The sequence below is a fragment of the Oryctolagus cuniculus genome, chromosome 4, assembly GCF_051225735.1.
Source record: "Oryctolagus cuniculus isolate XC-2025 breed Fujian yellow rabbit chromosome 4, ASM5122573v1, whole genome shotgun sequence".
Classification (NCBI taxonomy): Eukaryota; Metazoa; Chordata; class Mammalia; order Lagomorpha; family Leporidae; genus Oryctolagus; species Oryctolagus cuniculus.
In genome coordinates, this window is record NC_142870.1 from 79,843,668 (window position 1) to 79,861,132 (window position 17,465).

Genomic DNA, 17,465 nt, shown 5'->3' on the forward strand with positions numbered 1-17,465 from the left:
GGGGCAACTGGGACAGAATCCGGTGCCCGGACTGGGACTAGAACCCGGTGTGCCGGTGCCGCAAGGCAGAGGATTAGCCTAGTGAGCCGCGGCGCTCACTTTTACTACCTGCCAACTTCTCTTCTCACACCCCAGAAATACAGAAAGAGAAGCTGTCATTCCCCGATAAGGAAGCCTGGTATTGCTAGAAGGAGTAGCACGGAGCAGCACAAAACTGCCGGGTGTGGGCTCCAGGTCGGTGCTCAGTGGAGTCCAGGACGGTGTGGAGTCCAGGCCCCTGAGAAGGGGTCATGTCACATGACTAAGAGGGCCAGCTCCTTCGCACTGCCCGAGTCAGCACAGGAGGCAAAGGCATCACCATCTCTCCACTGTGTGCTTGTCTGGGTGGGGGAAGGGCTCGTCTCAGATGCAGCAGGCAGGGAGATGGGAGAGGAGACACGATCAGTTTTGCTGTCTAATCCATTGCTCAGGTGTTTAGTTTTAATGTGGGCAGTGTGAGATTCGCTGTTTCCTGAGTACAGAGTCACACAATCGCCACCAGAATGTCTCTATGCTCCCCACTCCGCCCCTCCCCTGCCCCCACCCAGAGCAACGAGGATGCACGGCCTCTCCGCGGAGCTGCCTCTTCTGGACATTTCACATCAGTGGACAGGTGTAAGCTGTGCCGTGTGCATCTGGTTCCCTTAGCAGAACGCTTTCAGCATTCATCCATGCTGCAGCACACATCAGGACTTTCTTCCCTTTTTTCGTTGTCTACACCACTTCTGAACCCCAAGGGGATTGCTCTTGCCCTTTCTTTCCTGCAGCTGTGAGGATGAGAGGACGGGGACCAGAGTCAGGGCAACACCAAAAAGAAGCACGCTCCTAGGAGCATCATCAGCAATGCCCCAAGTAGAAGACAGACAGGACTACAAGGTCAGATGCATTAGCAAACACTCTGAAGGAGACAGGTCTGGGGCCAGCGTTGTGGTGCAGCGGGTTAAGCCACCACTTGCCATGCCAGCACCCCATGTGGGCACAGGTTTGAGTCCTGGCTGCTCTACTTCTGATCCAGCTCCCTGCTAATGGCCTGGGAAAGTAGCAGAAGATGGCCCAAGTGCTTGGGCCCCTGCACCCATATGGGAGACCCAGATGAAGCTTCTGGCTCCAGACTTCAGCTTGGCCCAGCCCTGATCTGATGGTTGTGGCCATTTGAGGAGTGAACCAGCAGATGAAACATCTCTCTACTTCCATCTCTCTCTGTAACTCTGCCTTTCAAATAAATAAAATAAATCTTAACAAAACAAAAGGAGACAGGCCTGTTCCTGGCACACAGCGCAGTGCAGCCCAGACTGATATCGAGGCAGCAGTCCCTGGATTCTCCAGACTACCATGTGGTCCACTTGCCGCTTAATCAAAGGCAAGACACGGCACCGTTCCAGGAGAGCCATCTGTCTACAAGCTTCCTAGAGCTCACTCCTGCATCGTGAAGTCAGAGTGCATCTCATGGGTTTCTCTCAACCTCATCTTTTGCAAGTGCCCACATTAAAGTGTCCTTGCTTCTAAAGCGTGTCCTGGCGATAGGTCCCTGTGATTGATCCCACGACAAACGTTCCTTGCAAACTTCCCTGATGTCCTCATGTATCTCAGTGTCAAGTTGACTTCATAACCTGCTGGGCTCTCAGCCTTTTATTCCAAGTCTTCCCATTGGGCTCAACAAGATATTCTTTCAGCCGTTCTTCAATATTCTCACCTCCTCATCTTTTGTACAATGCACACAAGGAATTGCCATGCCCATTTGCAGAAAAAAATGGAGGCCCAATAAAAACAAAGGACCAGGGCCCTCGTTATCACATAGTGGGTAAAGCTTCCACCTGTGATGCCAGCATCCCATATGGGCACTGGTTCAAGTCCCAGCTGCTCCACTTCAGATCCAGCTCCCTGCTACTGTGCAGCAACCTGCTAACTGCTTCTGGGAAAGCAACAGCAGATGGCCCAAGTGCTTGGGACCCTGTCACTCACATGGGAGACCCAGAAGAAGCTTCTGGCTCCTGGCTGTGGCCAGGCCCAGCCCAGGCTGTTGTGACTACCTGTGCAGTGAGCCAGGGGATGGAAGATCTCTCTCTCTTTCTGCCCCCTCACCCCATAACTCTGATTTTCAAATAAATAAATAAATATTAAAAAAATAAATAAAGTACAAGAGACCAGGGACCATTTGCAAAGTGACAGAGCTATAGTCAGGGGTCTGGTGTCCCGTCCCCCACTCTGGGTCATCACACGGGTGCACGAGCGGTTCAGTGGACTATTTGGTCTTCCCAGGGAAGAGGTGACAGAAAACTCACAGCTCGTTCTCAGCTGTCCTGATTTGAGGGCAGGGCACGTGTTTCAACCCAGGCTACCGAGCTATGTTTCCTTCTATAATTAGGCAGCATGTACTCAGAATGCAATCCATGTTAACAGCAAAATATCTCAGGATGGTCAGTGTGCAGCATCCCTCTCGTCCCTGAGTTCTCTAACACAGACCAAAGCCCACCATAAACAAAAAAGGACGAGCCAAGTGGCCCTGCTCACTGCATATGAAGGTGCACATGAAAACAGGCCTCCTGCCGGATCCAGCCCGCCTAGCTATCCAGCCTCCCCACCCAGCCACATGTCTCTTACCCTCCCTTCAAACTTGGCAGTGGCGCCTTCTTTGACACAGAGGTTCCGAGGGGGCGAAATGAAGGCAGGCGCCTCGGTCAGGGGCATGGAGCCGACTCTTGAGGGATCCATACTGAGGGAGGCTTTGGAAACGTGTGAAGAGGCAGCCAGCTTCACATCCCCCATGGCCTGCAGAAAGGAAAGAGAGGACGAGGGGACATCAGATCAGCATGGCACTGTCGTCCCTTCAGACACCTGCATGCCCAGCCCGGCAGTGCAGCACGGGGCTGCAGTGGGCACCCAGCCAGGGCAGCGTCTCCCTGGACTCCTTCTCTGGAAACGTAGAGGCTCCATGTGTTTGACACACAAGTTGCCGGGGAATGGCAATGCCTGTCCCAGACCCCAGCTCCCAGGGCCATGGCTGCCTCCCCCAAACCTTCTGGGGAACTTCCCATCTGCCCACTGCTCCCTTCTGGGCATGAGAATAGAGCAACAAGCTGATTTTCAGAGCTTCACAATATGGTGGCTTCTAAAACCTGTATGCAGTAGCCACTGTGTGCAATGACTGCGGAATGGACATCTACACTGAGCACTTGTGGCTGAGTGAAGGGACAGAGGCAGGCTTGGGAGGACACCCCACCTTTAGGGGCAGATTGTGTAGACACCTACTGTCACCACCTGCAACACATCCTTGGTATCCCTGTTCCAGGTTCCAAGTCCAGGTGGCAGCCTTCTCAGCCTGGGACCACATTTAACTCATCACAAAATCCCTGGTTCCTGGCCTATCACAGACAGGGGACAAACACCTGCTGAACAGAAGGGAAAATTTATTCTTGGTTTTTTACTTTTCTCTTCATTTTCTATAGCTATTTGGTCTCATGCTAAGTCCCATGCTGTGAGTTAGGTAAACCAACACAAATGAGCAGGGGTCTCTGGGGCATATAATAAGTCTGCTTATTTTGAAATAAATTTAACACTATTTAACAAAAATATGTCTATATCTCTTGAACTTCTCATTAAAGCAACAGAGTGACCAGGTTTGTTTGTAAGCACATCCTCTGCTTGACAAAGCTGGCTTTCTCTTTCACTGATATTTTGTTCGCTTTGCAAACAAAATTCCTTGGCGAATGATAAGACTCACAGGCTCACTGCAGTAGGTTAACAAAATCAAACACTTCATAGACATCAGGAACTGTACTAAGCACTTTATTAGTAATATTCACTTCACTTTATCCTTACGATGACATTGTGTGACCTGTCACCCTTCATATGGCTTAGCAACCCAAGGCCCAGTGATTTCAATAGGGGGCAGAACTGGCACTTGAACCCAGGCATCTGGCGGCACCTGGGCTGTGCTCTTGGGCTGTACTTTGGGCTGGGCAAGGACTTCAACTCTGTCTGCTTTGTTTTCCTTTCCTGTCAAGTAGAAATTTGAAATCCACCTTACATGCACGGTGAACTAGTGTGCTCGCTTGCCTCCTGTGGCGGGCAGCATGGGCTGATGGGAAGAGGGTCAGGTGTCATGATGGCAATTCAGAAGATGCTAAGAGCTGCTGCCATATACAATTAAGGTGTTGAGTATGTCAAATCATACCACCAACGACACTAAGAGACAGAGGACAATCTGCGATAAAATAAGAACTAGAATATTTCACATACAAGAAGAAAACAGCGTGGCAGACAGACAGGCAGAGGTTTCAGCTTGGAGAGCACACAGAACACAAACAACAAGCAAACAAATAAAACATACTGCCTGGACCCAATTATAATCTAAGGGTGCAAATTAAGAACAAGCTACTATTTTTTGATTGACCAAACTGACATTTAAATGGAAAGGTAATGCAGGAAGGGTCTTCTAAAAGTCTGTGGGATGTGGGAGACCAGGATGAAGCTCCCAGCTCCCAGCTCCCAGCTCCCAGCTCCTGGCTCCTGGCTTCTGGCTTTAGCCTGGCCCAGCCATTTAAGGAGTGAACCAGAGGATACAATATCTCTCTGTCTGTCTGTCTCTCTCTCTCTGTAAATCTGACTTGCAAATAAATTAAAAAAAAAAAAAAACTAAAAAAATCTTGTGGGAAATAGAATTAAAAAATATGTTTACTTTGGGTGGGCATTTGGCCTGGTGATGAAGATGCTGGTTAGGACCCATGCATCCCACATTGGAGCACCCGGATCTGACACCTGGCTCTAGTTCCTGACTCCGGTTCCCAGCTGATGCACACCCTAGGAAGCAACAGGTGATGTCTCCAGTAATTGGGTTCCTGACAACCACATGCAAGGCACAGACTGAGTTCCTGGCTCCCAGCCTCAGCCCCCTAGCTACTGTGGACATCTGTGGAGGTAACCAGGGGATGGGAGTGCTCTCTGTCTGCATCTCTCTTTAAATAAAGAAAACATGGATAAGTTTATTTTGGTGCCAAAAGGTTTTGAAATCCATGCATACAAACGGCCTTCAAAAACTTCATGGAAAAAAGCATCTTATGAAGGAGCCGTGCATGAATTTCAATATTTTTTGCCTCAAATAAACTTTTTTCATTTCCTTTCTCCATGAACCTTTTGAACCACTCTTGCACAGTGCTGAAGAGACCACAGTGAGGTGGGCATGCTTGTCTTCTCCCACCAGAGGTTGTAAATTGCTACACTCTTTCTGCAAAGCAAGTTGGCAAAAAAAAAAAAAAAAAAAAAAAAAAAAAAAAGAGTGAAAAACTGTCCATTTCTTTTCCCAGTAATCCTACATTTAGAAATGCATGGCCGGCGCCACAGCTCCCTAGGCTAATCCTCCGCCTAGCGGCGCCGGCACACCGGGTTCTAGTCCTGGTCGGGGCGCTAGATTCTGTCCCGGTTGCCCCTCTTCCAGGCCAGCTCTCTGCTGTGGCCAGGGAGTGCAGTGGAGGATGGCCCAGGTGCTTGGGCCCTGCACCCCATGGGAGACCAGAAGTACCTGGCTCCTGCCATCGGATCAGCGCGGTGCGCCAGCTGCAGCGCACAGGCCGCGGCGGCCATTGGAGGGTGAACCAACGTCAAAGGAAGACCTTTCTCTCTGTCTCTCTCTCTCACTGTCCACTCTGCCTGTCCAAAAAAAAAAAAAAAGAAATGCATTATAGGGAAAGAACAGAGATATAGCCCAACATTTACATATAAGAACATTAATTGTATCATTGATAGCAAAAGCTAGACATCCATGAATCCAGCTAAATCTCCAACAGTGAGATTGGTTAAACATACTCGAATCTCAGTTATAGGAATGTGTATTTCCAGATAAACTTATGATATGAACTTAATAATATATACATGTTAAATACAAATTTACTATGGATAATTTCAAACATATAGAAATAAAGAAAAAAGATGAGTATATCCAATCCCTACCACCTAGATTCAACATTTGGGGTTCACTCTCATATTTGCATCATCATGTGTTTTGTGTGTGTGTGTATGTGTGTGCAGAGCCTTTTTAAAGTAGCCATGATATAACAGTAATGATAAAAATCAGGACATAGTCACTCATTGAATTAAAACAGATTTATTGGACATCTGCCAGGTGCCAAGCTAAGTGCTAGACAGACAGCAGTGAACAACTCTCTCTGGGATGTGTTGTGCTTGGTGGAGCTGAGTGTGGGAACCTGGGGAAGGGAAGGAATGATGCCCTTATGTCCTGCACAGAGACCCAGGGCTGAGGAGAGGGGATGCACCGGGGCTGGGGGAGGTGGGAGGCAGCTACCATGGGGATGAGACTTCTGTGACCCTGTCACAAACCCAGAGACACCACTGCCTTCCAGCTGTGGGCTGAGCACAGCACCTTCGACCCTCCCAGCCTGTTTCCTTTTCCATCTAGTGGGAGTGATAACATCAACCTCCTGAGCTGGAAAGGAGGGTCTGGATGAGAGGGTGTACAGAACACAGTGCGGCATGAAAGGCGCCAGTAGGCGGTGGCCAGCAGCATCCACCTCCCAGAGGGAAGCCAGTCTCCTGCCAGCAGACGTGGGTGATGACTCTGGGGACAGTGACAAGGCCAGGCCAGCCCAATTATCCACAGGGAGCAGTGGCTAGAGGCGAGGAGGGTGCACAGGACTGGCAGCTCCCTGCAGCACTGCCCTGTCCATTCTAGCTGTGCCATTTAAAGAGCAAGGTGCATGCACCCAGCATCTGCTGAGCACCTGCTCACTTGACCCCAACCACCCAGCACTGTGATGATCCCCTTCTCACAAAAGCTAGCTACACTTGTCCATGCTCACACAGCCAAGAAGTGGAAACCAGGGTGGGGTTGTGGCCCACGCCCTGGTTTGGGCTGCTCCACTTCTGATCCAGCTCCCTGCTGAAGGCCTGGAAAAACAGTGGAAGATGGTTCTAGTGCTTGGACCCCTGCCACACACGTGGGAAACCTGGAAGAAGCTCCTGGCTTTAGACAAGGTGGTTGCAGCCACCTTGGGAGTAGACCAGAGGATGGAAGATCTTTCTTTCTCCCTGTCTCTCCTCTCTCTCTCTCTAACTCTGACTTTCAAATAAGTTAATAAACATTTATGGAAGGAAGGAAGGAAGGAAGGAAGGAAGGAAGGAAGGAAGGAAGGAAGGAAGGAAAGAAGGAAGGAAGGAAGGAAGGAAGGAAGGGAGGGAGGGAGGGAGGGAGGGAGGGAGGAAGGAAGGAAGGAAGGAAGGAAGGAAGAAAGAAAGGAAGGAAGGGGGAGAGAGAGAGGGAGGGAGGGAGGGAGGGAGGGAGGGAGGGAAAGCAAATGAAGGTCTGATCGCAGTTGCTGGCTTCCTGGAGGCTCCCATGGCCCAAATGGTCTCCAGTAATGGGAGAGGTGTAGGTACAGGCTTGGGAGTTACACAGAGGAAGGGGGAGCAGGGGACGTGCCTACCCTGTGACTCCTAGGCCTGACTTTGGAAGACACAAGACTCTTTCTCCTCTGCTTTCAGGGGCAGGGGGAGGGCTGAAAACCAGAAGCGGTAAGATCAGGTGCACAATCCTTGCCAGATCTCCTGACCCGAGACCCCCTAACTTCCCCCTAAATCTGAGGATCCCAGATGCTCTCATCAGAAGGAAACGGCTTGGCCTCCAGAGAACACAGGAGCTATCATCCCTAAGAGATCTGGCTTCAGGTGCAGAAAGGAACGGACAAGTCCACACAGCAGGGAAACATCTAGTCCCCCCTCGAGGAGGCTTTGGGGATGGATCACTCAATGACCACGTGGGTCGGATCGGAGCCCAGTCCCAAGCTGACCGGTCACACCAAACAGCTCCACCCACCCTTGGGCCAGCGCCCTGCCCACAGCCATCATCAGCACAAACAGATTCCTGCCATGCTGCCAGTGAGTGGTCAGTGACATATTTGGAATGCTCTATCAGGAAAAAAGTTAACAATAAAACAAATCAAGCCAAACCATCCCTGTTCCTGCTAGTCCTTCATCAAGCTACAATCGGAGGAAAGCAGAGAGGCTGCGTGATTTTGTCTATCATTTCCCTATCGGCAGAGCAACACTGAGTGGTGGAACTTAGTAAAATGTAGCTCAAAGGACAGGGAGAGGGGGGAAGAAACCAGGGCAGAGGTCAAACAGAGCAGTGGTCCAAGAGCTGGGATGCTTGCGCCAAAGCCCACTTCCCAAGTAAGGCTTTCATGAGTAACGTAATTGATTAATCATTCGCAGAAGCACTGAGTTAATTTGACTTTAATTTGATCAAAAGCACTTCAAATTGTCTCTTGAACCCAGAATGGAACGCTTTCAACTGTGGCCAAAACAGAGGGCAACTCTGAGGCAGAAACACTTGGAAAAAAAAAGTCAAAGACCCGGGGGATCAAGTTGTACAGCAGAACAAGTCTGCAGCACCCAGCTGTGCCCTTCCCACAAAAGATCCCCTAGCACCTGATCCACTTCAGGGTCTCTGGGACAAACCGTACCTTCCCACAGGGAGGGGCTCCCAGCAGGCCGAGAGGTGTGCCCTGGACCCTCCCCACCCACAGCACACTCAGGCACCCAAACCACCCGCTTGCAAATGCCCCTGGCACTGACAGCTCGCTCTGCCCACCTTAATCCTCTCTGCAAGGCACACAAATCCTGACAAATTCCCTAATCACCACTAATCCCGGAGTGAGCCGCTCTTCAGCTGTGCCGGCCAAAGTGGGGCAGGGCCACACACCGGCGAGGCGAGTGCGCGGCAGGCACCTTACCGCAGCGCTCACGTGCTTCGGGACGCCAGGCAGCCGCGCTTCCCCGCACTGGGCTGCAGCGATTCTTGCCCAAGGTCCGGCTGGGAGCCGCGGACGAAGGAGGAGCTGGGGGACGCCACGGAGCCCGGGGCCAGAGAGAAAAAGTTCAGGGGCTTTGTTCTGACTGCTCGCAGATGTTGCAACTTGCCTTCTGCCGGGCAGCCAACTTCACCGTCGGGCCAGAGATGTGTTGTTCTAATCCGCCCAGCTTGGGCGACCTTTGAAACCTCTGGCTGTGGCTGCAGAGGCTCTCAATGGCGTCCCCCAGGGGAAGCAGCGGTGGAAGCTCACAGGTTTTCGCTTGCTTGGAGCTGCAGATTCCACTCCGAGTGTGGAGTAAAGGGAGGACCCTGTTGGGCAGAGAGCGGAGCCTTGGGATAGGGCTGGGCACACCCCCAGCTTCACATCTGGCCTGGAACGCCACTCGGGCTTGGCACATCTGGCCTAGGATTACCACCCTGGGCTCTTGAGACCTCAGCCTCCTGAGACCCAGCTCCCTCTTCATTACACCAAGTAGGAGGCAAGCCCAGAGAGCAGATGGGTTGAGAATTCCAGTGGCGCGATTCTGGGAAGGAACTGGACCGAGACCGGAGCCAGGCTTTGCGGGCTGCGTTCATGTTGAACACAGCACCTGGCAATGCTGGTCTAGCCTGGGACAGCTTCAGGAGCTATCCCAGGCCAAGCCTCTCCAACGCGGCAGCAAGGAGATGCCTTGTGCACACCTCCTCCTCCAGGGGAGGGGCGGTATTCCCTACTATTCCAAAGGAATCACTCATCTCATTCCCGGCACATCCTGGGACAGGCTGGATGTGTGAGTCAGGAACGACACGGACTTCAGCTTGCCCTCTGGGTCATGTCTGATACCAAGGAGACCCCCCCACACACACACACACATCCTCCAGCTCAGAAGTTCTCGGACTTTTTTTGGCCTCAGGACTCCTTTATACTCTTAAAAATCACTAAGGATCCCAAGAGCTTTTGTCTGAGTTACTGCAATCAGGATTTAGTGCATTAGAAATTAAAACTGGGAAGTATCAGCTCACTTAAAAATGTCAATAATAAGCCCAAATATTAGTAATGTGTTTGAAAGAAAAATGTTTTCCAAAATAGAAAAAAAAGGCTAGTAAAAAGAGTTATTGCAAATTCCTTTAATGTCTGCTTTAATAGAAGATGGCTAGATTTTCCTATCTGCATCTAGTCTATTGTGATATTACAGTATTTGTAGCCACTAGAAAATGCTACTGTACACTTGAGAGACAATCAGAAAAAAAAGCAAACAAAATCCTATTGCAAAAATACTGTGGACTTGAAGGGCCTGGAAGAGTCTCAGGGGCCCTCTGGTTCCCAGGGCACACTTTGAGACTGCAGCTTTAGCCTGTCTCCCGACTCTCCCAGAGCCCTGCACCCCCACTTCTGCTCTTATAATACACAAATGGAAAGGGAAAAGTGGTTTTATACGAGTAGCAGAGTGCAGCTTTAAGGGACAGGTGAGAAAGAGGGTGACTTAACACCTGATTTGATTCCATCTTTTTTTCCAAAGAGAACAGATGAACACGTGGGGACCAGAGAGAATCGATGTCTGGGACAGACAATAATGAAAAGAACAACTTTAAGTTAGTGAAGTCCTGGCCAAGACTGAACACATGCCCCAGACTCTGCAAGACCTTGCACATGGAAATATTTGAATATTTTATGGCTAATAGAAGAAGAAATGATTCCAGGAAAGCAATGCTGCCCAGTACTGTGGAACAGAGGTGAACTCAGAGCTCAGTGTTTGCAGATGGAGGCTGGTGGTGGCAGGCAGCAGGACTGGAGAGCCCCTTTGAGTTGGACAAAGTGATTGGCATCAAAATGTGGAAGTGTGGAAGTGTAGCTCTCAAACCTACAGGCTACATGAGCACATAGGAATACCTAACACACTGGATGTTAAATACAACCCTGAAAGACTGGCAAAATGGACTAGAACTTGAAGTTTAAATGAAACACAATTTTTAAATTCCTACATTTGGACTCAAAAACAAAAACAAAACAACTGCCCAAGCACACAACAGCTGATGGAGAACACTGAACATCGACTGACACCAAGACTAGGTCAGGTCCTGTGTCAGGAGGGCTCATCAAACCTTTATGCTTTCCTTCTTTTGGTTAAAGATTTATTTATTTATTTGAAATGTAGAGCATGAGAGAGAAAGAGGGGGAGAGGAAGAGGGAGACCCAGAGTGAGAGATCCTCCACCCACTGGTTCACTCCCCTAAAGGCTGCAACAGCCAGAGCTGGGCCAGGCTAAAGCCAGAAGCCTGGGACTCCATCTAAGTCTCCCACATGGGTGGCAAGGACCCAAGAACTTGGGCCATCATCTGCTGGCTTCCAAGGCGCATGGTCAGGAAGCTGGGTCAGAAGAGGAGCAGCCAGGACTTGAACGGATGCTGGCTGATATGGATTTCAGTGTCACAAGCAGCAGCTTAACCCATTGCACCACAATGCTGACCTCCACTTCATTTCTTCCCCCTGAGTATCACATTGGCCGTCATATAATCATATTATTAATACTGGTCTCCCCCACTGGGACTTAAGCTACACCAGGCCACAGATCCTGTGTGTTTTTCACTCACTACTACATCTCTAATGCCTAGAATATTGATGAGCACATAGTAAGTTCTCAAGAAATACTCACAGAATGCATGCATGAATAAAATTTGTGTTAAAATGTTTTTAAAAAAGTCACTTCTCCGCTACGACACCACTTGGCTTAGTTAAATAGGGAATCTTGTGAATGTTAGAGAACATAAGAAAGCAGCAGGTGCACAGGTCATGAGGACAACAAATCTACCCTCTGTGACCCTCAGGTCTTTTGGCTCCAGACATACATGTGCCAGTCCTCACTCTAAACTTGAACAGAACTGAGGCTTCCTGTCTAGTCTTTGCTTCCCAATCTTCCCATCTGTGAAGTGGGCACAATCACGCCCTGCCCTGGGGTGCTCTCTCTGGGTTTCCTGCTGGTACCACTGAACAGCCTGGAGGCAGTGTGCAGACCCAGCTCACTCTTGTCCCCGACAGCTCAGCTCTTCCCTGAGCCACCGCGCCGTCTCTCCTTGCCCAGGGCTTCCTGGGCCTTTCCTCTTGGAAAACACATTAAAGAGTGTCTGGGCTCCTGCAGGCAGACGAGCTGCCCACGTCAGCCAGGCCACATCAGCAGAGCAGCAGACCACGGTGGGAGGAGTGTGCCTGCTCGCCAGCACAGTGCCGAGTGCCCACAGCTTTGGCACAGAACTATTTTTAAATTGTCTTGAAAGCAGACACAATACACACACACACACACAATCAAGCAAGCACACCCCACTGCACTCTCAGTGTGAATGAGTGGGACCCAGTCTCCTGGAGCTGCTTTCTTCCTGCAGGGATTCCTGCTTAATTTGGGATTTAATGAGAACAGGCTGAGAAAAGCTTTCGGCAATAAGTCACATGCGAAAGAAACCGAAGCCAGAACCAGAACCCTGATTATGACTAAGTTAGAAAAAGGCACCTTCCACCAACCATGCTGAAGCTCACTCGTTTTGGGAGCAGGTCTCCTGACTTCTCCTGACTTCCCTACAGAAGGAAATCTCGGGAATCGGATGTGTTTCCTGAAGTCCTGTGCCCAACACCCGCCTTCCCAATACATTGCCTCCCTGCTCCCCCCTGCTAAGTGGTACCCACTGGGCTCAGGGCTTAAACCCCATGAGATGAACAGAGTGGCCATGCAGGAAGGGGCAGCTGCATGGCCCTCAGTGCCCCAGAGCTCAGCAAGTGGCTCAGGTACCAGGAATTTTGCCACGGCTTCCACACCCAGGATGCTGGGGAGAACAGCATGCTCTGCAGTCGGACCAGCTGCGCCGTGGCCCGCGGAGCCTCCGGAAGCCTTTGCTTTTTCTCTGTAAGATGGGGCTATTCCTCATGCCCACTGCCCTGCATGGCGACCGTGAGGGTGGCAACAGGCATCCAAAGCAGCCCTGGCCTCGTCTCTGGCCCCGGGCAGGGGCTCGCACCACGGTGGCTGCCACTGTTCATGTTGCTGTTGTCTTTTGTAAGCTTCTGTGAGATGCTCCCAGGACCTTGGCAGCGTTAGTCAAGGAGGGGCCACAGGAGAAGTCAGGAGACAGCAGGAGAAGGTGACAGAGCACGAGAGTGGGGGACACCAGCGCGGGTTACTCCACTCCACCTGCGGTGTGACCTTAGTGACCTGTGGGTGTCACTTCCCTTCTATGCTCCTCCCTCTACGTGGCCCACAGGGTCCCAGGCACGGACCCCTCCTGTCCGAGGGCACCTGTGTCTCTGGCGCTGTGGCTTGCTTGCCACAGGACATGTGCACAGGGAGCAAAGATGCCAGCAGGGGGATCCAAGCCCAGAGCAGGACCAGTCGCCAGGGGGGTGGGGAGGGGTACGGCAGAAGAGGGAGCAGAGCCCTCCCTTCCGCAGGGCCCCCACAAGGCTTCAGAGGCTGGGCAGCCACAGCAGGCAGCATGGTCCTTGAGGCACATGTGTGAGACGTTAGCACAGGCCACCAAGGCTCTGGGGAATGGTCACCTTTGCAGTCCTTCCAGCTCCTGCTCTGGCCAGCTCCCAGGGCTAGCCCTCTCATGCCAAGGGCTGTGTCCAGTGAAAGACCAGGGCTGGAGGAGCTGAGGGGAAGCCACAGGAAAAGGAGAGCCAAAAACAGCTAGTTTACTGTGTTTGCCGGGCGTTGGGCAAGGGACTAAGGACTTGCGGTCACAGCTCACAGAGTCCCAGAGCAGAGTGGCAAACACATAGAGCAAAAGTAACAGAGCAGGGTGTAGGGGAGCATCATGGCTCACCAAGTCTGGGAACACCTCCCTTTTCTCCCAGCCACCGCCCTCTTCTCCCCTCCCCCAAGTCAGCCAGTATGCTCAAATTTACATTATTCTGAAAGGGGGTTGGGGATCTGGGGGCAGCCCAGCACAGCAGGGCATGTGGCATTGGAGGGGAGACCCAGAAAGGGGAGGGAGAGGAGGAAAGAGAAGGCGCACCTGTCTGTGCCTGGCACCTGCCTCCCCACCCCCATCACTAGGGAGAGAGGCCAGGGAGGGCCAGGAAGGGTGGCAGCCATGTGGTTCTGCTGCCTACCCCTCCCGGAGGAGGCTCTGTGCAGCCTTCCTCTCTGGATCAGGGCTGGCCTGAGCATGCCCCACCTCTGTGGTTTCTTTAGGGAGCTGGCCCTGTGGGATGAGGCCCAGAGGACACTAAGCCAGGAGGGCCATGGGTGCAAGGGAACTGGGAGAGGTCCTGCCCAGGCCTGCCTGCTGACATGGTCCCCGCCACAGGTTCTGGGGGTGAGGTCAGCATCCTGCGGCATATTTCCTGGGGAACACATCAGGTCTGTGGCCAACTGGAGAGCAGAGAAGAGGGGGTGCTTCTGTGGGTCTCCAGCCTCATGCATCCAGCTGGATGGGGTCCTCCAAGCAGAGGGCAACAGGAGGCACTGCTGACAGGAGGGGCTGCGGGGGATGTGGATGCTGATAAGAGCCCAGGCCAGGAAGAGCACTGTCACCAGCCACATGTCATCCGTGGAGGTCTGGGGACCTCTGTGGGTCAGGGGCAGTTGCCACCACCCATTTGGCACTGGCACCACCATGGCTGACTCACTTCCCTTCTGAGAAGACCTGGGGACACTTGTTTTCCAAATCCTCCCCATGTGACAGGGCAAAGCAAAGTAAGGCATGAGCCAATCTGGTTAATCAATGCCTGCAGGCTCTGGGATTTGAGATGCAAGTCTGCAGTTGTCCTCCGCTTGCTCCCATCAACACCATCTGCCTCCCCTGGCCAGAGCCCAAGGCCTGGCAGACAGTGTCAGGGGTTTCTAGTTTTCCTTCCATCCTTGCTCAGCTCGGGCAGGTGTACAGAGAAGGGAAGGAAGGAGAGCCAGGCCAGGTCGGCTGCTTTGGCTACACAGAGAGGGGACCAATTCCTGTCCCAGGCTCAAGTCCAGAGCTGAACTGAAAATGCCAGTCCTAGGACAGTGGGAACAATGAACGCACTACCCGAGTGTGAGCCAGGTGCTGCCTGCAAGGCATCACAGGTGGGTGTTCAGACGGGCCTGGACTTGAACTCTGTCTCCCCCACTCAACGGCTGAATGACCTGGGGCGATGCACTTAAATTCTCTACACCTCAATTTGCCAGTCTGTAAATCTGTTTTGCAGAGTGATATGATTAGAGGCAACTTCAAGTACCTGACATAAAGTAGATACTCAAAATACCCTGTGTATTGTAACTGTAAAATGCAAAGTAATTTCTAACAATGCCAGGCGCAGAATAAGCCCTCGCCAAATGGCAACCGCAGGCACGTGCCACTTTGGTTAAAGATTGGCCAAAATATACAACGATGGCCCCACAGGACGCTAGTGGAGCTGGACCGGTCCTTGGCCTGCTGATGTCACAGCCCTCATAACTCCATGCCACAGCAGGTGCCTCACATATTTGGGGTGATGCTGGTACATACAAACCTAACACCCTCATCTTAGAGTATAACACACACTAGAAAGTATAGCACATAATACTTGATGTTGATAAACAATTACGTTACTGGTCTATGTACTCACTAGACTGTTTATTATTTTAGATGCACACTTCCTACTTATAAAAGAAAGCTTACTGGAAAACGGCATGCCCTGTTGTGCCAGCTGCACCCCCTCTGTATCCTGTTTGTTCATTATTTTCTCTCGTGCTTGATATGACCTCATGCTGTTTTGGAGGTGCTGGCCCTCGAAGTGGTAAGCTGTTACCATACACACGTCCACCATCGAGGTTTGTATAAGTACACTCCATGAGGTCAGCATGACTGCAGAATTCCCCTACTGCTGCCGTTCTCTGAACATGAAGTGAAACACGGCTGTACTTGATAACAGCCAACTACAGCGAAGAATCAGCGGTGCCACATTTAAATGTTCTGGCTCATTTACACACAGCTTCAAACATTGCCCTATCTAGCACAGGATGATTAATCATGCCCTTACGCTGATTTAATTTTTTTCTCGGTTACTTACAGTTAGTAAGAGAACATGCGTTGCTCACGTCCTCCCACGTCTGCTTACTGTTAGCACACGGGACTACGGCTGGATGGCAGAATGTCTGTGCTGGCTGGGAAACCAGAGTCACCAAATCCACTCCCTTACTTTACAGATGTGGGTTCAAAGTGCACCCTCGGACTTGGGGACAAGGACCTGTGACATTTGTAAGTCACGGAGCAAGGGCCCTGGCTAGTGGTGCAGGCCAGGGAGCCCTCCGGTGCAGAGCTGCTCGTGGCAGTGCAGGGATCCAAGAGCAGGAGAGTTCGTCTGGTGAAGGGACGGGCCAAGAGGAGTTTGAGGGAGACTCACTAAGTGGCCTGTGGTGCAAGGCCTAGAGGCCAGCAGTGCTCTCCGCTACTGAGACCAAAAGAGTTTTCGGTCACATTAACCTAGTGCAACTAGAGATGCTTTCCCAACCAAGCCCTCACTTCACATTTGAACACACATGCAAACGAGGTTTCTGGGAAAGTCACTGCCAGACTACCTTGTCAACACTTTATAGTCAGAGAGTCAACGTGTTCACTGCCCTGCAACACCTGATACAGGCGGTTAAATACACTTGTTAAAAAATGCATGCTTTGTGAGCTGAGTGATGTGAATCCATTGGATATATTTCACGGTGGAGGAACTCACAACATATTGAGATATTTTATAACCCCATTTCATGGAAATGCAAAGACCAGGTGCCCTGCCTATGGTCATCTCATTAATAAAGCAGAACTGGAATCCACACTCCTGGCTCAATTTGGCAACATGCTCAGAAAGGATTTATCAAGATGTGTTAAGGCTTACTGTGATAAATACCACGCACAGTAGGAACTGCCCAGAACAACAAATGTGTTGATAGTCCCTGAGATGTCATGGTACCTTAAGTGTACAAATGCACAGTCAGTGCCTTGCCCACTGAAAGCCCCACGTACTTGTCCTGAGCCAATGGGTGACTTCCTTTCAGTCCCTCATGCTGGAGGCACAGAGCCGCATTCTGGCCAGTCTCTGGCAGACCCGTGCCAGGCTGACGTCACAGCAGGAGGCAGTCTCCCCACCACGGAGATGCTCTGGGACCAGTCAGGATGGTGCTGCTTTCCCATTCACAGACCAGCAATCTGTGCTCTTCCCAACAGCTCCCTCCGCAAGCTCCTCCACCCTCCTCCAGCCAGCTGGGCATCAGGATGGCCAGGAGGACACCACTCACCCCCTGCCCTCCTCTCCCACCACAGCCTGCAGCTGCCAACGAGAAACAAAGGCTCAGTGTTCCCTGGAAATCACCTGGGGTGGTGGAGGGCTGCCAACCCAGCCGCGCCAGGTTTACCAGCCGGCGGTGGAAAGCCACACTGCAGCACAGCCCTGCTCCTCCTCCACTCTTCCCTCCAGGGGGCTGCATCTTCCCTCCCCTTCTGCAAGCCCCACTCCCAACTGGCCCTGCCCAGTCCCACCAGGGGCGGGGGCACAGGGAGCCGGCCTCTTTGAGGTTCCCTAGGGATTCTGAGGTATGGGTGAGACACACGTGCCCCAAGGATCTGCAGTATCAGAACTGGGAGGGACCTCTGAAGCTGTCCAGTCTCCCTCCATCCTCCAGGGTAC

At 51.6% G+C, this 17,465-nt stretch overlaps 1 protein-coding gene across 7 annotated transcripts in view; it reads right to left on the reverse strand.

Moving 5' to 3' along the window:
• Positions 1 to 17,465, reverse strand: part of MYLK (myosin light chain kinase) — a 214,543-nt gene that overhangs the window by 176,172 nt on the left and 20,906 nt on the right. For 5 of the 7 annotated variants that reach the window (XM_089331824.1, XM_089331821.1, XM_089331823.1 and 2 more), the window contains exon 2: positions 2,641 to 2,808. In XM_089331824.1, the coding sequence (XP_089187950.1) occupies positions 2,641 to 2,805 (165 nt within the window). In that variant the 5' untranslated portion in view covers positions 2,806 to 2,808. Of the gene's footprint in view, positions 1 to 2,640; positions 2,809 to 3,288; positions 3,426 to 8,783; positions 8,974 to 17,465 lie in introns of those variants that run through there. The other 2 variants (XM_070072210.2, XM_089331820.1) reach the window with 2 other exon arrangements.